Source organism: Mauremys reevesii, linkage group 15 (genome assembly GCF_016161935.1).
Source record: "Mauremys reevesii isolate NIE-2019 linkage group 15, ASM1616193v1, whole genome shotgun sequence".
NCBI lineage: Eukaryota > Metazoa > Chordata > Testudines > Geoemydidae > Mauremys > Mauremys reevesii.
Window position 1 is genome coordinate 23499113 of NC_052637.1, and position 17755 is coordinate 23516867.

The 17755-nt window shown below is 56.1% G+C and overlaps 1 protein-coding gene across 2 annotated transcripts in view; it reads left to right on the forward strand.

Moving 5' to 3' along the window:
• Positions 1 to 17755, forward strand: part of USP43 (ubiquitin specific peptidase 43) — a 186330-nt gene that overhangs the window by 153088 nt on the left and 15487 nt on the right. For both annotated transcript variants that reach the window (XM_039502361.1, XM_039502362.1), the window contains exon 9: positions 15560 to 15663. In XM_039502361.1, coding sequence (XP_039358295.1) covers positions 15560 to 15663 — 104 coding nt within the window. The remainder of the gene's footprint in view (positions 1 to 15559; positions 15664 to 17755) is intronic.

Sequence of the window (17755 nt, forward strand, 5' to 3'; positions counted from 1 at the left end):
GCATCACTGTGTTGCTTGGAACTTCCTGACAGCTACAGGGAGAGAACTCAGACCCTCCAAGAGCACAGTTCCTGCTACCACTTGAGCTAAAAGAGAATCTCCATTTGCAGTTATCAATACAGGGCCTATGGCACAGAGCAAGCAGTTCTGATCTCACCAAGTAGAGTGGGGAAGATGGCAGTACTTACCCCAACCCTAAATACACACACTAGCCAGTTCATTACACTGCTGCCGGATGAGCTAGAGCAGACCCCAGTGCCCACAGGTAGCACATCCTTCCCTGAACAAATTCACACAAACCTAAGTAAGATAAACTCTGCTAATAAAACACGCCCAGTTCTGGCAGCCAGGTGGGTGGTTGAGCAGGCAGCAATTACAGGAGCCTTCAGAGGATGACGGTCAGAGGTAAGTGTTTGCAATAGCTTCCCTTGCTCTCCGAGAGCAGAGTCCTCCGGGGATGTCTCCTTATGAGCGGCAAAGCTAGCAAAAGACAGCCCACAGCACCGCCCCAGCCTTGCGTAGTGAGGCCAATGTCTGCGGGAGACGGCAGGGCCTCTCTCTCCTGACTGGTGAAAGGAGGAGCTGGTATTGTTTTAAGGCAGGGTAATGTGCTTGGACCCACACTGCAGCGCTCCAGTCCCGATGGCCAGTCGCAGGGGGCGTTTCGAACTGGTGGGGTTGGTCCAGGCCCATCCCTGGAGTCGTAGATTTTAGGGCCAGAAGAGACCAGTGTGATCTCTGACCTCCTGCATAGCGCAGCCACCCAATCATCTCCGCCTATGGGCCATTGTCAGAGACTGGGACGTGGGAGGTTGTGCCTCGTAGTTGGGGCAGGAGTCAGGCCTAGTAGTTGGAGCAAGAGTCGGTAGCCAGGAATCGGAGCCCAGGGTCAGAGGCCGGTGCTAAGGGTCAGAACCTAAGTCGGGAAAGGGAGCCAAAGGTCAGAGCTGGGCAAGGCAGGAGAAAGCCGGGGAACAAGCAGGAATTTTCACAGCCGTGGGCAGATTCTACGAGCAGCTGCTGAATTGCACCTGATCCTTGCCACCCATTGCTCCTGGGTGAGCTATGCAGATCATTTAGAAAAACACCCAGTGACAAAGGCCTCAAGTGACCAGGGGCGACTCTATATATTTTGCCGCCGGGGGCGGCTCTAGACATTTCGCCGCCCCAAGCACAGCGGCATGCTGCGGGGGGCGCTATGCTGGCCGCCGGGAGGGCGGCAGGTGGCTCCGGTGGACCTCACGCCGGAGCCGCGGGACCAGCGGGAGGTCCACCGGAGCCGCCTGCCGCCCTCCCGGCGACTGGCAGAGCGCCCCCAGCGGCATGCCGCCCCAAGCACGCGCTTGGTGTGCTGGAGCTGCCCCTGTTTGCCGCCCCAAGCACAGCAGGCAGGCGGCTTTCGGCCTTTGCCTACCCGTTGCCAAATTACCGCGGGACCCGCGGACCTCCCACAGAAGGCAGCCTGACTGCCGACTTCGCAGCAACCGTCAGGCCGCCCCCCGCGGCTTGCCGCCCCAGGCACGTGCTTGGTGTGCTGGTGCCTGGAGCCGCCCCTGCAAGTGACGCAGATCCCACCATGTCCTGGGGTACGTTGTTCCTGCAAACCACCAGGAATAGATCACCCTGATGGGGATGGGAGCATAGGGAGACCCCTGAGCTGTCTCTCCCAGCCCCCAGCTGCCAGAGCCAGGCCCTGTCTGCCTCAGGGATGTGCCGGGCACACACACATGCCCATGCCTAATGTGAAATTGCACACCCTCCCGATGCAGCAGGCCTCTCAGCGGGAGCCTGAGACACGGATCTGTCTCGCTAGATTCTCACGCCTGCAGCTTCGTTACACGTGTTAACCTTGGTGGCTGTGGAAGGCTGGAGTCAGCGATGGCATGAGAACACGCGGCACGTCGGGGGGTGCTGTAAGGCTGCCGTGCCCCAGGGTCTGATGTTAGACCCATTTATGAGGCGAGGGCCTACGGGAGATTGTGCCTGCTGCACGCAGCAAGCGTCCCGCTTTGCAGTAATTAGTAATGTCATTAATAAATAACGTCTGGGATTTATAGAGCACCCTGCATCTGAGAGAGCCCACGGCCCTGTACTGCTGCTGTAGCTCTTATTAGCGTAGTCTTCAGTGAGCACCGTAATAGTAAAAACACTTGTCACATGGGAAGAGAGGATCCTTGTTGTGAGGGTATAACAATCTAAGAGCGCTGCAACAGGGATTGCCTCAAAACCTCCCCTCTAACAGGTAGTGCTGCTGGGAGATGGAACGTGGATTCTGCTACACACCATTGCAGAAAGCTTGTTAACAGAGGCAGGCTCTGGAAAGTGAGAGGACCTAGAGTGTGGGCTGAGCTGTCCTGAAGGTGGAACCACAGGAGCAGCCAAACATAGGGAGAAGGTTTGAGATGAAAATGATGTTGCCTAATTGCTAATTTTTATGTTGATGAAGACAACCCGGAGGGAGGGAGGGAGGTTTGATTCCATACTGGGGGTGGTTTGTGTGTGTGCTGATCTCTAAAAGCCATTCCCACCTGTGTAAATCATTGAAGGCTGCCAGGGTCAGGCCAGAGTTAGCCATGTGGGTAGGCCAGAGAACCAGGGAATGTCTACACTGCAAGCGGAGGTGGGATTGCAGCACATGTGGGCCTACCCACGCTAGCTTTGATCTAGCTAGATCGAATAACAATAGTGAAGCCATGGCAGTACGGGCTAGCCAGTCGAGTACTTAGGGTCTCAAGCAGGCTAGGTCTAGATCTCATAGGTATTTAGGCAACTAACTCCCACTGGAATCAATAGGATTCCTTTCAGGATCTGGGCCTAACTAACTCTCATAACAGCCCTGCAAGATGGGGAAACAGAGCGATGATGTTACTGGCCCAAGGCTACAGGTGGGAGAGCTAGGATTAGGACTCGAGTGGTTAGGATTCATCTGCCTGTCAGAGGGAGAGCGTCATGGGATCTGGTTAGAGCCTGGTGGTTTTCTAACGGCGTGCGGAAACGTCCAGGCCGAGATGGAACTTCTGCTTTGTCAAGATTGTCTGTCCCAGAAGCATCCATAGTACAGGGGGCACCATCCTCACCGAGGAAATACAGACCTCTCCACCCGCAGCCAGTCCTGGCTGGGTTAAAAACCTACCCTCTGCAGTACATCCTTTCGAGGGTATTGGGTTCATTTCTAAATCGAGGGCAAAACCCCGACTTTGGGTACACCGCTGTCGCGGAGAGCAGGAGCTAGCTCCCACCGGGTTAATGATTTGGGCTCCCAAGCAGTTTGATTCTCTTTTCTTTTAGAGAGGCAGGGCTGCCTATAGAGAGAGCTCTGGGATTTCTGTGTAGTATTCCCAGCTCGGGCACTGGCCTGCTGGGTGGCCTTGTGTGAATCTCTATACGGCTCTGTGCCTCAGTTTCCCCACTTGTCAGATAGCTGTAATAAGAAGCTCCTTTGTGAAGCACTTTCAGATCTACTGGTGCAAAGCTCGGTATAAGAGGTCGGCATCATGTTCCTTTTGCTTTAAAAAAAAAAAATCTCGTGAGTTCTCCATTCAGTTTAACCAGTGTTGTTTTTCTGGTTTAAAAAAAAAGAACCTGAGTGACCAGAGGTATCAGCTCAGCACAGACAGTTTTTTGGGGGAGGAACAGGGCCTGAAGAGCCCCATGCGGTTTCCTAAATGTGTTTATTTGCCTCTGTAGTTTGGGTGGCTGCAGTTTTTCTGAGGTTCTCACATAAGGCCAGAAGCCCCATTTCAATCATTTTTGAGCCAGCCTGGTTATTTTTCAATTCTACTTTTAGGAGGCCAGCAAGGGAAGAGGTTTTAACTCCCACTGCACTTTCTGCTCTGCAGAATCCCAGCCCGCAGTGCATCAGACCCAGGAGGGCAGTAATCAGGGAGGGATTCCAGTGCTCAGGGGGCATTGATTCAGCAGCTGGTGCTGAATTAATGCCGGTTACCGTTGGTTACACTGTAGCTGGAGGTTAGTGCAGCTAGCTCAGGAATGCTAAGGAAAGAATGAAGCCAAAGTGCAGAGTTAGTAACCGGCACATTTTAACCCCTCGGATGTGCTTTCTATGCCATCAGCCTGGTCACACACACGCCTCTATCATCTCCCAAATGTTGCTAGCACCTGCAACTAGAGCTGGGCGACATTTTTCAACCCAGTGGTTAGTGGAAAACGCAGATTTGGTGTCACCAAAACTTTTCCTGGGTTTGTGTCGATTTGGCAAATGTTTCAGTGAAATAAACCACCACCTAAAAATGATGAAAAAATCCAAACATTTCATTTTGACGTGTTCAAAACAAAACTGTTCAGTTTTTTGATGGAAACAGCTTTTCATTCCGAATTCCCCTTAATTTTATTTTTAAAACATTTTAAAATGTAAAGAAAAGCTGGAATCTCAAGGAGACCTTTAGTTTGACCCAAAACAATTTTTTTTAACTTATTTATAATGTAAACAGACAAGACAGAAAAATGGTGGGAGGAGAAACTGAGCCACAGATCACAGCAGTGACTTGCCCAAGGTCACCCAGCAGACCAGTGGCAGAGCTGGCAATAGAAGCCACGTCTCCTGAGTCCCGGTCCAGGCCGATGCTGGGAGGAACTGGAGAGTACCGGAGCATAGGATCTGGGAGCCAGGTAGGGGTGAGAGCCCTGTTTGGTTGCTGGGGAGCCCTTGAGTGCAAGTAATTACATCAACACTGTCTAGCATCCATGGGCGTGTGACAGCAAACCCGAGGGATGCCTGAGGAGAGCCCCAGCGTCTGCCTGCGGTGCAGCCCCTGGCTCCAGCAGGCCCAGCCTCAGCATCCTGGCCAGCAGGAGCCGGAGTGAGCATGCAGCCCTGGAGGGCTCAGGCTGGTAACACGGTCCTGTGTCACCCACCGCTTGTTACAGGGTGCGTGAGGCCTGTTTGGTTGAAAAGGATTATGGCAAATGACAAGCCAGCCAGCAAAGGGGCGGTTTGCAAACAGACACATCAGGGGTCTGGCCCCTGTGCCCATGCAGCTCGCTCACTGCACCCTGCAACGCCCCAACACAATGGCATGGAGGAGGGCAGCAAGCAGCACCACACTACCCTCCTGGGGTCCGCCAGGAAGGGCTGCCTCCTGGGTGCTCTGAGTCAGAGCCCCTCCGGACAAGGGCAGTGCTGTCCGGATGTATCCCCTGCCCCAGACAATGGGAGGGTGTGATTGTGAGCACTTTGCTCCACTGCAGCTTCCCCAGTACTCCGGGTGGATGTGGCCCAGGGGCTCCACATGGCTCTTGTAACTCAAGGTGCCTCCCAGCTACTGCTGATGGCTCCATTGTTCCGGGCACGGAGGGATCCAGTCTTGTTGTAAAGCTCTCATGTGATGGGGCCTCCACCACTTCCCCGGGCAGACTCTGGCCAGCCAAGCTCACCTAGGAAGTGCTTTGCTGCCAGTCAGCTGAAATGCTCCTTAATGCCCCTCCCAGCTTTCACGGCAGTGCCACCCGGACACACTCCACTGTCTCTCTGGTGTCAAATGGGGATCCTGGCATGGCCTCTCTGCATGGGGGCTGGGAGGAGAAACACCCTCCAGAGGGTGAGAGGGGCTGCAGCAGTGTGGGTCACCCCTTATGGCTGGCAGGGCTGAGGCCAGCCCGCCCTGATTGCAGAATGAGCCACAGCTGGGAGAGATCAGGGTAACTGTCCTATAAAGGGCAGCAGGAGGCTGCAGTGGGAGGCACATGAGAGCTGGCTGGCCCACTACAGAGGCGGGAGAAGCACCCAACAATGTGTTTATTAACACAACTCCCCCCCCCCCCCGAGTGAGCAGCGAACTGCCTGCAATCAGTGCCAAGGGTAGGAATCCATCCCCCAGTCTGGTGTTCACCTGTCCGCACAAGGCAGGGACATCAGGGCTGTCTTTGAACTGTGGGGGGGGTTGGCATGATGTCATCGGGTCTTGCTACACAGCAGCTTTGCGGAGAGGATGTGGGCCATTCGTCTTGGCCAGGGTGAAGGAAAGGGTTAACCATGGGCCCATGTCCCTAATCAGCTTCTGCTCCTTGGTAAGACAAGAGGAATTTCATAGAGCGTAAGGCCATAAGGGGTCATTAGATCATCTCTGACCTACTGTGCAGTGCAGGCCGGAGAATCTCACCCCATCCATCCCGACACGCTCCAGTGCACTCACAAGTTACCTTTTACACACACAGCCCAGCTGGGTCAGCTGCCAAGCTGGCTGCAGGACAAGCCCCCTAGCATTGATTTGAAACACGGCCCTGGGGCTATTCTAAACCTCTATTTAAAAAGACAAAAGAAAAGCAGAGATGCAGGGAGAGGGGCTGATGCCAGGAGAGGTGCCCTAGAGGGAGCGGTGCATGGGACACCGTCATTCCCCCAAGGCCTCCGTGGGCTGAGATTTATTGATGTACCAATGCAGGGCCAGCCCAGGGAGCAGTGGGTGAACCCCCGAAGGTTGGATGCTTGCTCTGCACGGCGGGGCTGAATAGCTCATGGGATGAGGCTGTCTGGCTGTGCGGCTGCTTACGGGCGGTGTGGCGGTCTCTCAAGAAGATCCCCTTTGTTGTGGTGTTTGGGCAGCTCTGTTTCCCATAGGAACCCGGAAGGGCATAGGCGGCTGAGGGAACGCAAGCTAATTTGGGAGATAATCCAGCCCCAGGAAAGGCTCCTGCGTGGCTGGAGATTGGGGCTGAGGGTCGACTGGACCCAAAACCCAGGGGAAAGCTGATTGTTCAGAGAACGGTGTAAAACGCCATGAACTGTGGGTCGCCAGGAAGATTACTGGGGCCTCTGGGCAATCCGTGCCTGCCCCCTCCCTCTGCATCCTCTCTGAGTCTCCTCACACCCTTCTTCCCATCTCCCTCTTCCCTCCATTCTCCTTTGCTTCTGCTCCTCTCCCCTCAGCCGTGCAATTGCTCTGGGCAGGCGCTTGTCAGACAGTACGCAAGGTCGATTAACCTTTGTAATTCGCCGTCCCCCCTCACCAGCTCCCAGCCAGATGGAAGTCGGCGAGTGAGCGGCAGGAAAGGCGTGTTAATGAAGTGCCAGTGAGCGGGCCGACGGCAAAGCTGTCAAAGCCTGCCAGCCGCACGCTGCTTTCGAGGGCCGGGAGCTGCATGAGGCTCACCGCTGGGATTCGGCAGCACTCCTCAGACAGATGGCATGGAAGGGCGGGCAGGCATGCAAAGGGGATTGGCAGTGGGGCTGCGGGAGGTGGGAGAGGATAGGATCCGTCTCCTCTCACGCTTGGCTGACCTGCTGGTGACTGGTTAAAGCCCTGTTCAGACCGCGTGTGACATAAAGACTTTCTGCTTTAAGGCAGATTCCTCACTCATCTGCTGTGGGAAAGGGGCTGTCTGCAGCTCGGGAGACTGGGGCCAGATGCAGTGACTTCAGTGCAGTCCCAGCCAGGCCGGAGGGACCCCAGTGACCTAGAACAATTAATTACTAGAGGGGAAGGGAAGGCCTTGTAGTTAAGGTACTGAGCTGGGACTTGGGGGACTCTCCAGGCTGTCTGCCTGGCCCTTGTCGCATGTGACCATGGGCAAATCTCTTTGGCCCAGGGAGTTAGGTGCCTTCGTACTTTGAGGGTCTGGGCCTTAGTCTGTCTGTTCTCAATTTCCCATCTGTGTGATGGGGACAGTAACACCCCTTCTCCGGCCCTTGTCTCTGGGCCAGAGCCTGTCTCTTGCTGTGTGGCTGCCCAGTGCTGTGGGGTCCTGAACTCAGATGGGGCCTCAAGGTGCTACTGGACTAGAAATACCAGGGGAAAGTACGCACCAGGAGTCCTGGTTGGTGGCAGCGATGTAGCGGCACTGCTGGGTGTGGGGCTCCTGGTGCTTGCCACGCACAGACTGTCCATGCAAACCAAGGGCTGGGGAACTGCAGTTTACCGCCCCTGCTGTTCTCCGTGCCCATCCAGATGGGCATGAGCGTCTGCCAGGGCTAAGTGTCCCCTGGGCCCCCACCTTTGGGATAAGGCTGGGGAGAGGGGAATTTCCCTGCAGCAATCCCAGTCTTCGTCCTGAGGGGTTAGAGATCCGGATGTGCTTTCCCAGGTGCACCAGAAACCCCCTGTCCCATGGGGCAAGCAGCAGAAGATGGGGCAGAGGTGTGGGGCAGGGCACGGTGGGGCAGGGCCTTGGAGCCCAGGACAAGGCATTTCAGCTTGATTCACAAGGCAGCAGGAAGCCAGTGGAGGGAGCAAAGGTTGTGGCGGGGGGGGTGATGACGGTGGTGAAGAAGACAATCTTGACGTGACATTTTGGGCAGCCTGGTTGGGGCTCATGGTGGATACTGGGAAGAGCAGATAGGAGAAGGCTGCATTAGCCCAGGCAGGAGCAACTGGGGGTCAGTGGCTTAGCCACAAGACATGTGGGGAGATGCCCATTCCCTACCCACTGCTGCTGGCGATTCATGTATGGAGGCCAGTATGCAACCCCCACAGGTAAATACCACGGGGGCCACAGCGCAATGGCTGGCAGGGGGCTGTGGGCTACGTAAAGTCATTGGGACTCATCTTGCGGGGGGTTGGGGTGCAAAAGATCATCCCGTATCTCTGAGGGTCCAGTCCCCCTAACTGCTGGGGTTTTGCCATCCTGTGGAAATCCATGCACTGCCCCCTCTGTCCAGGGCACTTCTCTGGCCCCATTGCCATAGCATCTGAGCTGCTCACAATCCTCAGCGTACTTATCCTCACCCACTCCTGTACAGCTGGACAGTGCAACTATCCCCGTCCTACAGGTGAGAGACTGAGCGACCTGGCTATAGTCAGACAGGAAATCTGGGGCAGGAAATTCAGCCCAGGTCCCCTATGGCCCAGGCTAGTGCTCTAACCACTGACCATCCTTCCTCTGATCCCATTCCCCTACTATTGTTCTGGCGAAGCAGAGCCTTCTCCCGGGGCAGGAGCAGAGCAGTGTGCCCCGATGCAGGCCAAGTGCCCCATTCCTCGCTGGCTGCGCTGGGAAGTTGGCCAGCAGCATAGGTCCAGCCCGTGTGCCCTTAGCTGGCTGACGTCTGCTCTAATTACGTGCAGGGATCTGGGGAAAGCCGTGTATTTCTGAGCTGCACTATACTCTGCATCCTGTCGGAGCCCTCTCTGCCTCAGGCTCATACATATTCATGCTGGCACTGCGTGAGCCTTTGCATATTCCCGTCCTGGCCAGGGGAGGGGGAAGCTTCTTTCTTTCGGTGCAGTTTGCTTGTTGGGAGAACAGGACCTTCCTGGTGCCCACGATGAGGGCAGGGCAGCCTGGCCCAATCCACCAGCGACGCATCAGCTGCCATCTGAGTTACAGTAACGTTCTCCCTAACTCAAGGGCCTTGTCATGCACAGGAACGTAGCGCTGGCGACAGGTGTCGGACTGAAGGCCTCTCGTCAGCCCCAGCTCTGACACAGCACAGGCAGTGGCAGGGCAACGAGCCACTCGACTCCGCTGCTTGGTGCTCGCGGGTGCCCCTTCGCCGTGCCCAGTGAGCTGCTGTTCACCTGAGAGTCTCTGCTGGCTCAGTGCATTGCAGAGTCAGCGGGCGGTCGTAGAACTTGGCTCCCAAACATCAGGGCTGGTTAGAGCCCTCAGGGCCTGGCTCTCCTCTCCCACCAGTGCCACTCCGGATTTACACCGGGGTGGGTGAACCAGACCTGTCAGCTGTGTTGACCTGGAAGCAGGTGGAGCTTGGCCATACCAGGACAGTCCAATCTGTTTCAAAGGCTGCCTGCCCATTAGTCAGGATTTAGCCCAAGCCACATGGTCTTTAAGTGGCTGGGACTTTCCTAGCCATCTCATGAGATGTCCGAGCCAAAAGCATTCGGCTGCATTCAGAGACACGTGGAACATTTTGGTGTGTGTCCAGCACTAAGCCGGGTGGAGCGATCGCAAGCCATGAATGAGCCGTCCATCTCCTGGAGCGTCCCCGCCAGGGGATGTTGGAAAAATTGAGGGGGGAGATCCCCGCGGGGGGCTCCTGCTGCCCCAGCCAGAGCTGGCTGAATGATGAAAAAAGAGTCACTAATAAACAGGCTGACTTGGCCTCCCTGGCATCAGCAGGGTCATATTCTCCATTATTCACTAGGACTTGGCCAATCGCCGGATCCTGGCTCTGTTCCTCTGCCATCCCTCAGAGGCCCTGGATTAGCCTGTCACACGGGAGATGAAGGCTGTTTCCCTCATGCCAGGTTCCCTCTGTCTCAGGGGTGGCTGGGCCTGGTGCTGATGGATGGTGGGTGTCTTTGATCATTTCTAATCCATGTCATTGTTTGCACTCGGGCTGTTTCATCTCCTCCTGCGGAGCTGGAGGACCGATCTGTCACGCTGTGCCTTGAGGCTGCCTGGCTCTGGTGCTGCGTGCGCTGAAAATCAAGCCAGTGCTGCAGATCGGTGTCTGCCTGCTGCAGACTGGTGCATGCCAGGGAAACAAACGGGGGTATTTTCTGAAGCGCCTGGATCCTCAGAGCGCCAAATAATGTCCTGGGGCAGGAGCATGGGTCATCGTCATAGTAAACCATGTGCCCTTCCCTGGTACAAGGACGAGTGAACCAGTCCGGCTGGATCAAGAACTTCCACCCAGCACTAGAGCCCACCCGGACCAGCGTGCAAGACAGACTGAAGGGGCGATGACGCCAGCTGCCGCTTTTCATGTGCACATCGGCGCTCAGATTCCAAGGCTGGGGCCAGCAGCTCACAGAGCCCCGTAGCACGGGTGCTTCTCAATGGGGCTCTCTCCACTGGAGTGAGAGAAGAAGGACGTGCCAGTGCGTAGGGTAACTCCCCACCCCCATTTCTGACCAGATCTAATGAGTCGTTTTTGGTATTACAACAGTGTCTGGAGGCTGCAGTCAGGATCAAGGCTGCATTGTGCTAAGAGCTGTACAAACACACACGCCCTGCCCTGAAGAGCTCGCAATATTCAGCCACTCCAGCTGTTGGGCACTGGCCCAAAGGGGAATGACAGTTGGCGTGAGAGAGGCCCATTGGTGTATCTTCCCCCACTGGATCTCAGCTCATTTCCCCTTTCTTGGGCTGGTCTGATCCCCGGGTGCTAGGGACAGTGGAACCATCAGAGAAATACGGCACCTTCTGAAGGGGTGGAGATGACCATCTCTCTGACCGAGGACTGAGCGCTCAAGCAAAGCATTACTGGTTCTCAGCCTGTGCTGGGTCAATTCTAGGAGGAGCTTTGCTGTTTCCAAGTCTAGACTTTCCCACCTTCCCTTTCCCTATGTGAAAGCCCCATGAATGTCTGTCCCTCTACAGCTTGTACTGTATGTCCTCAGGCCTTCTGCTGCCCCAGTCCTGACCTTCTTCCTCTGTCTCTGTCTCTGAGCCTTTCCTCCACAGAACCTTTTCTTTGCACCGTTGGCAGATGCCCTCTCCAATAGATCCAGGAACAAGGACATTTTTGTGCTCTGTGAGGAAATATAGCAAATGGCTTTGTTGGATCCAGGAGGACCCAGCTTCAAATCCTCCTCGGTCTAGTCAGGAACGGCGCCTTTCACTCCTTACCCAGACCAGGGACAGATTCATTCCAGGAAATGCAGCTCAAGTCCCATTAACCTTATTTTGCTGGGTTTTCTGCATAGGTTCCTGCATCGCTTCATTTCTCTGTGCACCCATTTCTCCGTATGTAAAATGGGGATGACACCAAGCCCTAGGAGATCCTTGATGGAAGAGGCTTGCAAAATCCTGGGTAATATTATCGCCAGGGCAATGTTCCATTCTTTGGTGCAACAATGAAGATTTGGCAGCTGTTTCTCTCTCCCCCCTCCCTCAGATCAGCAACCACATCCCATGATTCCTGCTGCATACACCTGAGCCACAACTGGGCAGACCAAGGGAGACTCCAGCCTTCCCAGGGTGTACACGGGACTGCGGAGGTGCCTTGGGCTTTGTGCAGAAGGGGGAATTTCAGCCTAGTGCCCTAGGCAGAAATGAAATTGGCACCTCTGAGAACTAGGCCATTTGATTAGGTGCCTAACTATGGACTTAGTTACCTGCCTCAGTGACTTGCCTGAGGTCACACTGGAAAAGGACAGAGCTTTCCTGTGCCTCTTCTGCAATCCCCTTAGTGCCTCTCTAGATCTGCCTTGTCTCTGCACATTTCTCCTGGGGGCTAGGTAGCAGTAACTGGAAGAGGACGTGGTTCTGTTGCTGTCTACCCCGCCTTTGCATCGGGACTTGTCCTCTGTTTAGTGCAGGTGCGGAGTGATAGACTGGGTAACACACTGCTTGCTCTGCCAGGGAGACGGACTATTCGATCGCTTTCTGCTGGTTGGTTTCCTTCATCTAATAGAAAAGCTATTCAGATATTCAGACTGAAAGTACCTGGGGAAAGTGTAACACGGGCACTGCGTCCGGACGGGACCATCGCATTTGCAGCCTGCTTGGGCAGCAGGAACCCACCCCTCGGTTTTTTTGGACCTTGCTAAAGTAGCTCCTAGTGCAAACCTGCAGTGCTTCTGCGAGCTGTGAGAGTCTGACGCCTTGTGTGCTGTTGTTGGGAGCTAGCTCCGTGGCGTACATGCCCACGGGCTGGAGGAGTTCTCTGTGCATGACTGGGCATGCTAACCAGACTCTTCTTTTGCTGTCATTAGCTCCCATGTGCGGCTGTGCCTGTCAGGTATTCAGAGCAGCAACCGCTAACTGTGAGCCGACCTCAGCACCGCCATAATCATGCCAGCTGATTCTTTGAGGCGCACGAGCTGCAGGCTCCGAACTGGTCTCACTTGTGTCCTGTTCCCATCTTCCTGGGTGTTCTCTGCTTGCCAGAGTGACTTCTCCAGACACACACACAAGCTGTGAGCCAGCAAGGACCTTCCACAATGGCTGTAGGCAACTTTGCCTTCTGGAGTTCATCTATGGGGTTCCTCACGAATCCTGGAGGATGCTCTGCTAACTCACACGGCCCCTCCCGGTGCAAAGACGATCCAGTACAGCTTCTGTGGGATATGCCCACCCGCCAACTGGGGGATGTGATTGCTTTGATCAAGCCAGTGCTGAAAAATAGCTGCATGGGAGGTGGCATGGGCCAGCCGCCCACGTACGCACCTAGGTTCTGGGATGGGATCACCCTTGGATGGGTAGTCCAGGCCATCACAGCCATACTGCTCTTTTTAGTGCACTGGCTCAAGCAGAGCTAGCGTGTGTCTGTCTGTCCAAGCTGGGAATGACATCGCCCAGCTGCTGTGTAGATGTGCCCCCAATTCCTGCAGGGCTTGGAATGAACCGTGGAGCTTCTCTTGGGTTCTTTATGGTTTCTGGGGGCCGCGTCTGTTGTAAAGAACCTTCTCCAGTCTGGTGAACTAAGCAGCATGTGCTGGAAGGATAGAGAGCCAGATCCTCCACCCGCTGCAATCGGCACAGCTCTGCTGGAGTCAGTGGGTTAAGGAGGATCTGGCCCATGACATGTGTGGAGAATTTGGTCAGCTCAGTCCCATGTGTGCTGGAATAGAGCGGAGAGCGTCCCTACAATATGGCCGACCAGGTGTTTTCAGTGATAAAGGAGCCGTTCCGTTTTCTCTAAGCTCCTGGCTGCGTTCTGTGCAGGACCCTGAAAGCTATTAAAAGGTGAAAATTGGATTCTTTTCTCCCCTTCGAAGCCTGTGGGGCTGCACTGGCGTCGCTGAGAGCAGACTGTGTCTCATACCATCTGAAGAATGGCTTTTGACCCTAGCGCATTGATTGTGCTACGAGGCGCTATTTATACTGCAGCAAATCTGGGCGCGGGGGATGGAACGGGAGGTCTCCAGCACCTGTTTCCAGAGGGAATGTGGGAGGCTATGAGATAACAGCACACACTGTTCATATTGTACGTGTCGGTGTCCGGTACAAATATTAACAAATTAACCCTCAGAACTACCTGCTGAAGCAGGTAAATAGTGTCATTCTTGTCTCATTGATGGGTAAACCGAGGACCCTGCAAACTGTGCCTCATTTTCCTCATCAATAAAGTGGGGAGCATGAGCCCTGCCTCCCAGAGGGTTGAGAGAGGGAAATCCTTGAGTGGTTGCAAGTGCTTTGAGATCCTGGAAAGGAAGGTGTGGTCTGATTGCTCCCTGTTTTCGCACCCAGGAACGGCCGCGCTGCTGCAGGGAGCTGGGCCGGGTAGCTGCTCTGTCTCTAATGCATGTTTAGAGGAACGTGCCATTACAAGCTGAATATTGTCACCCTAATGGATTCGTTTTGTCCCCACTTCGGCTCTCATTACAGTCCCTGTCAGAAGGATGCGGGGCCGGCCGGTGGCGGGTAATGAAAGCTGGGATGGATTGGCTAATGAAACGCCGAGAGAGCTCGTTCTCATGACAAAACATCATCACCGGGGGAGGGAGATGGCCCCAGATGAATCCGCTCGCGTGACAATGGGGAAGCTGTAAGCTGTGCAGGGGGAAGGGCTGCGAAATACACCTCTGCGCCAGGCCTGCCCCAAGACATCCCGAGTGAGGGCGCTGTAGAATCCATCCGGGGGCCCATCTGGCTGAGCAAATGGCTTCGGGCACTTACTTTGGCTTCGCTGTATGCGGGCCCCCGCCGGGTGATGGCTGTTCTAGCTGTATTCCGGTAGCATCCAGAGGTCCCAGCCGAGCCAGGGGCTTTACAGACACACGGCCACAGTCCCTGCCATGAGGAGCTTGCAGGGGAAACAGAGACACAGAGATCCCGTCCTAGTGCCTAGCCACCAGTCCCCACTGGGATGGGAGGAGCCACCTTGTGTTTGGCCCATTTTCCAAGTGACTTTAGGACTGAAGAGCAGTGCCAGGCTGGCCCAAAGCAGCGAGCGAGGTGGGAGAGACTGTGTCTCATTGTCCAGTCCTTCGCTTCATCCGCTGCCACCTGGGCACTGCCGTTGCTTCGCCTTCTTACCCCGCACCAGCTCAAGTTCACTGCCCTAGTCCAGCCCTGCCCGCGGCAAGGCTCCCACTGATTCCAGCAGGCCCAGATTCCAGCGGAGCTCGAGTCATGTGTTAACCTGGTGAGTTTTCCCAGGAAGGGGATTTCAGAGCCTGGACTGGGGCTGCAGGGCCAGAGACCGGGGTGAGAGCTGATGGTTCCGTCTCTGCTCAACAGAGGCTCAGGGGTTGCTGCTGCAGGTCGGGAGTGAGGAGCATTGGCAGAGCTGACTGAGAGTGCTAGGGCGGGAGCAGTTCAGAGTGCTGGGGGTTGTCTGAGAGGCAGTGGCAGAGCTGTGGTGGGGGCCCACGGCTCCTGTCAGCAGGAGTGCTGCAGCTCGGGACAGCAGCGCATTGGCGAATTTACAGGGGGGCCCAGGAGTGAAATCCTGCTCAGTGTTGAGGTGCGCTGGCCCACACGTGTGGGGCCCTGGGCTGGACTAGCAGGCGGGGCTGCAGGGCAGCCCGGAGGGATGCTAGCAGAGAGGTGTGAGAAGCTTGCACAGCAGCTGCGCGTATTTACAACCTTTGCAGCACAGTACTGTTCAGCCCCTGCCCTCCCCACAAGCACCTCCTGTTCCCGCTTAGCTCCGTGGCCCTATATCAGCCCCGGTGTCAGGCGCTGGCCCCTTGGGGTCAGGGATCTACTCGCCAGCTCAGGGATTCTCACCCTCGGGGCTTCTCTTTTGCAGGGCGTGGGGGACCTGTTCCGGGTGCGGGTTGCCGGGGGCTCCGTGGCATGCAGCTACCTCTCCCCTCAGGACAGCAGGCCGCTCTACCATCCCGCTGTCGACAGGTAAGAGACCTCCCCTGCCGGGACAGGGCATAGGAGCAGCTGACCAAGCAGGGATGGGTCTGGAGCCCTCACTGTCTCCTCCCTGTATGAGCCTGGCTGCTGATTCCTGAGCTGGACACTCCCAGCCCCAGCAGTGTCCCCTGGAGCGGGGTGCTGGGGTGCATGGCTACCCCCTGCCACGGGGGAAGCCACGGGCCTGCTTTCATTTTGAGAACCTGGGCTGTGGGGCCAAAGAGGCAGTAGCCAGGCCCAGGCCTAGGGGGCTGAGGGACCATAGCCAGGGCCAGGCCTAGGGGACTGAGGGACCATAGCCAGGGCCAGGCCTAGGGGGCCGAGGGACAATGGCCTCAGCTTCATATGAAGTGAGACATGCAGAATACATGCTGCTCCCCAACCAATGCTGGGCTTTCTCCTCCTGCATGCACCTGCTGCCACGTGCCTCCTCACCCGAGGCCTGTGCGGACGTCCTAGCAGGCATCCAGGCCTCCGATGAGCACTGTGCGAGTGTCACTAGCAGGCACTCCCTCGGGCAGTTCCCTCTTTCTGAGTGCCTCAGATGTATTTCCCACCGCGTAATGTCATCAGCTGGCCAGGGCGTTGATGAGAGCGCTGCCCTCTGCTAGGCGCGATCAGAACTGCTCAGCTGTGTGTCATAGGCCCCGGACTGCTAGGCGCTCATAAAGATTCTCCTGTAGCTGGAATGCAGGGCCTGTGCTGCAGGAAGCAGCAGGATCCAACTTCTGTTCCTGCTGCCCCGTCAAGCCGTGAGTGGCCATAGCATGCAGCGTGGTGAGGCCCCTGAAGGCCCCTCTGTGCGTGGATTTGTTATGGTATTCATCTGGAAGCATTTCTCGCTGTCTTTGCTTTGTGGCAAGAAAATACTGCCTTTGGCTCCTTCTGCAGTCAGTGCCCAGCTCTATTTTACAGCCTGATGCCCTGGAGGCCACTGGCGCTTTCAGCCTGGGCTCAGGACTTCAGTCTCCCACCATGGCTAGAGCTTGCCCTCAGTGGAAATCCCAGTTGTGCTCCTTGCCGGCCCCACCTGATGGGAGCAGCAGCAGGCCTGGGAGACCCACCGTCAGCCCCTCCAGCAACAGGATACTTGCCCCATGTGTCTGAGGAGGTTCATTGTGGCAGCACCAGCACGCTCCCATCAGGCCATTGCCTGCGCTGCACTCGCTGCCTGGGAGAGCCGGCACCATCACTATGCTGCGCGGGCCCTGGACTCCACAGGGCACCTCCTCGCTGCCCCGGGTGCTCGGCGCTGTACATATCGATCCTTGTCACCAGCTCCCGGCAGCTGGGGCCGATGGTTTTGCTGTCGTGCGGTTGCCATGGCTGTTCCATTGGCACTGGCTGCATCTCATTGGTGCATCCGTCAAGCAGAGTGTCCCTCAGAGCTGGGTGCAGGCTCCCATGGGGGAGATGGAAAGAACATGAGCTCTTTGTCTCTGCTGCCTGTTCGTGGTGACCCCGTGTGGGGGTCAGCAGCCGCTGTCTGACGTGAGAGTGGCGTCACGGGGAGCTGTGGTAGCAAACTGGGGTCTAAAGGCTGATGTAGTGGAGTGGCAATGTACACTAGGAGTTACACACCCAAACAGGGGTCAGGAGGGGGCCTTTCCTTAGGTTGGCCACTGTCTCCCCATGTGACTGCAAGCAAGTCACCCACCTCTCTGCCTCAGTTTCCTGTTCCGTATGGGGGTTAATGATGCTGCCCCATATTTGCAAAGCACTCTTAGATCTACAGGCAGAAAACACCCTGTAAGTGATCAGCACTATTGTAAGCTGTTCCCATTCGGAGCTCAAGTAGGGCACTGGTCAGTTTCATGCTGTTTCTAGTCAGTTTCCCTTCCCAGTTCCCATGCCCTCCTGGGGCTGCTGGGTCCAGATCCCCGGCACGGCCGGGCCAGGCTCCAAACTCTGCTCCTTGGTATGTTGTGCTAACAATAATGTCATGGCCCCTGCCCTGCTCATATCCAGCCTGTTTCCCCAGTGCTCGGCACCCACCCCTGGGCTTGGACGGCCAGCGGAGCTCAGTTCCCACTTAGGCCCCTAAATAAGCAGCCAGGGTTTGGGAGCGTTCTGCACACTG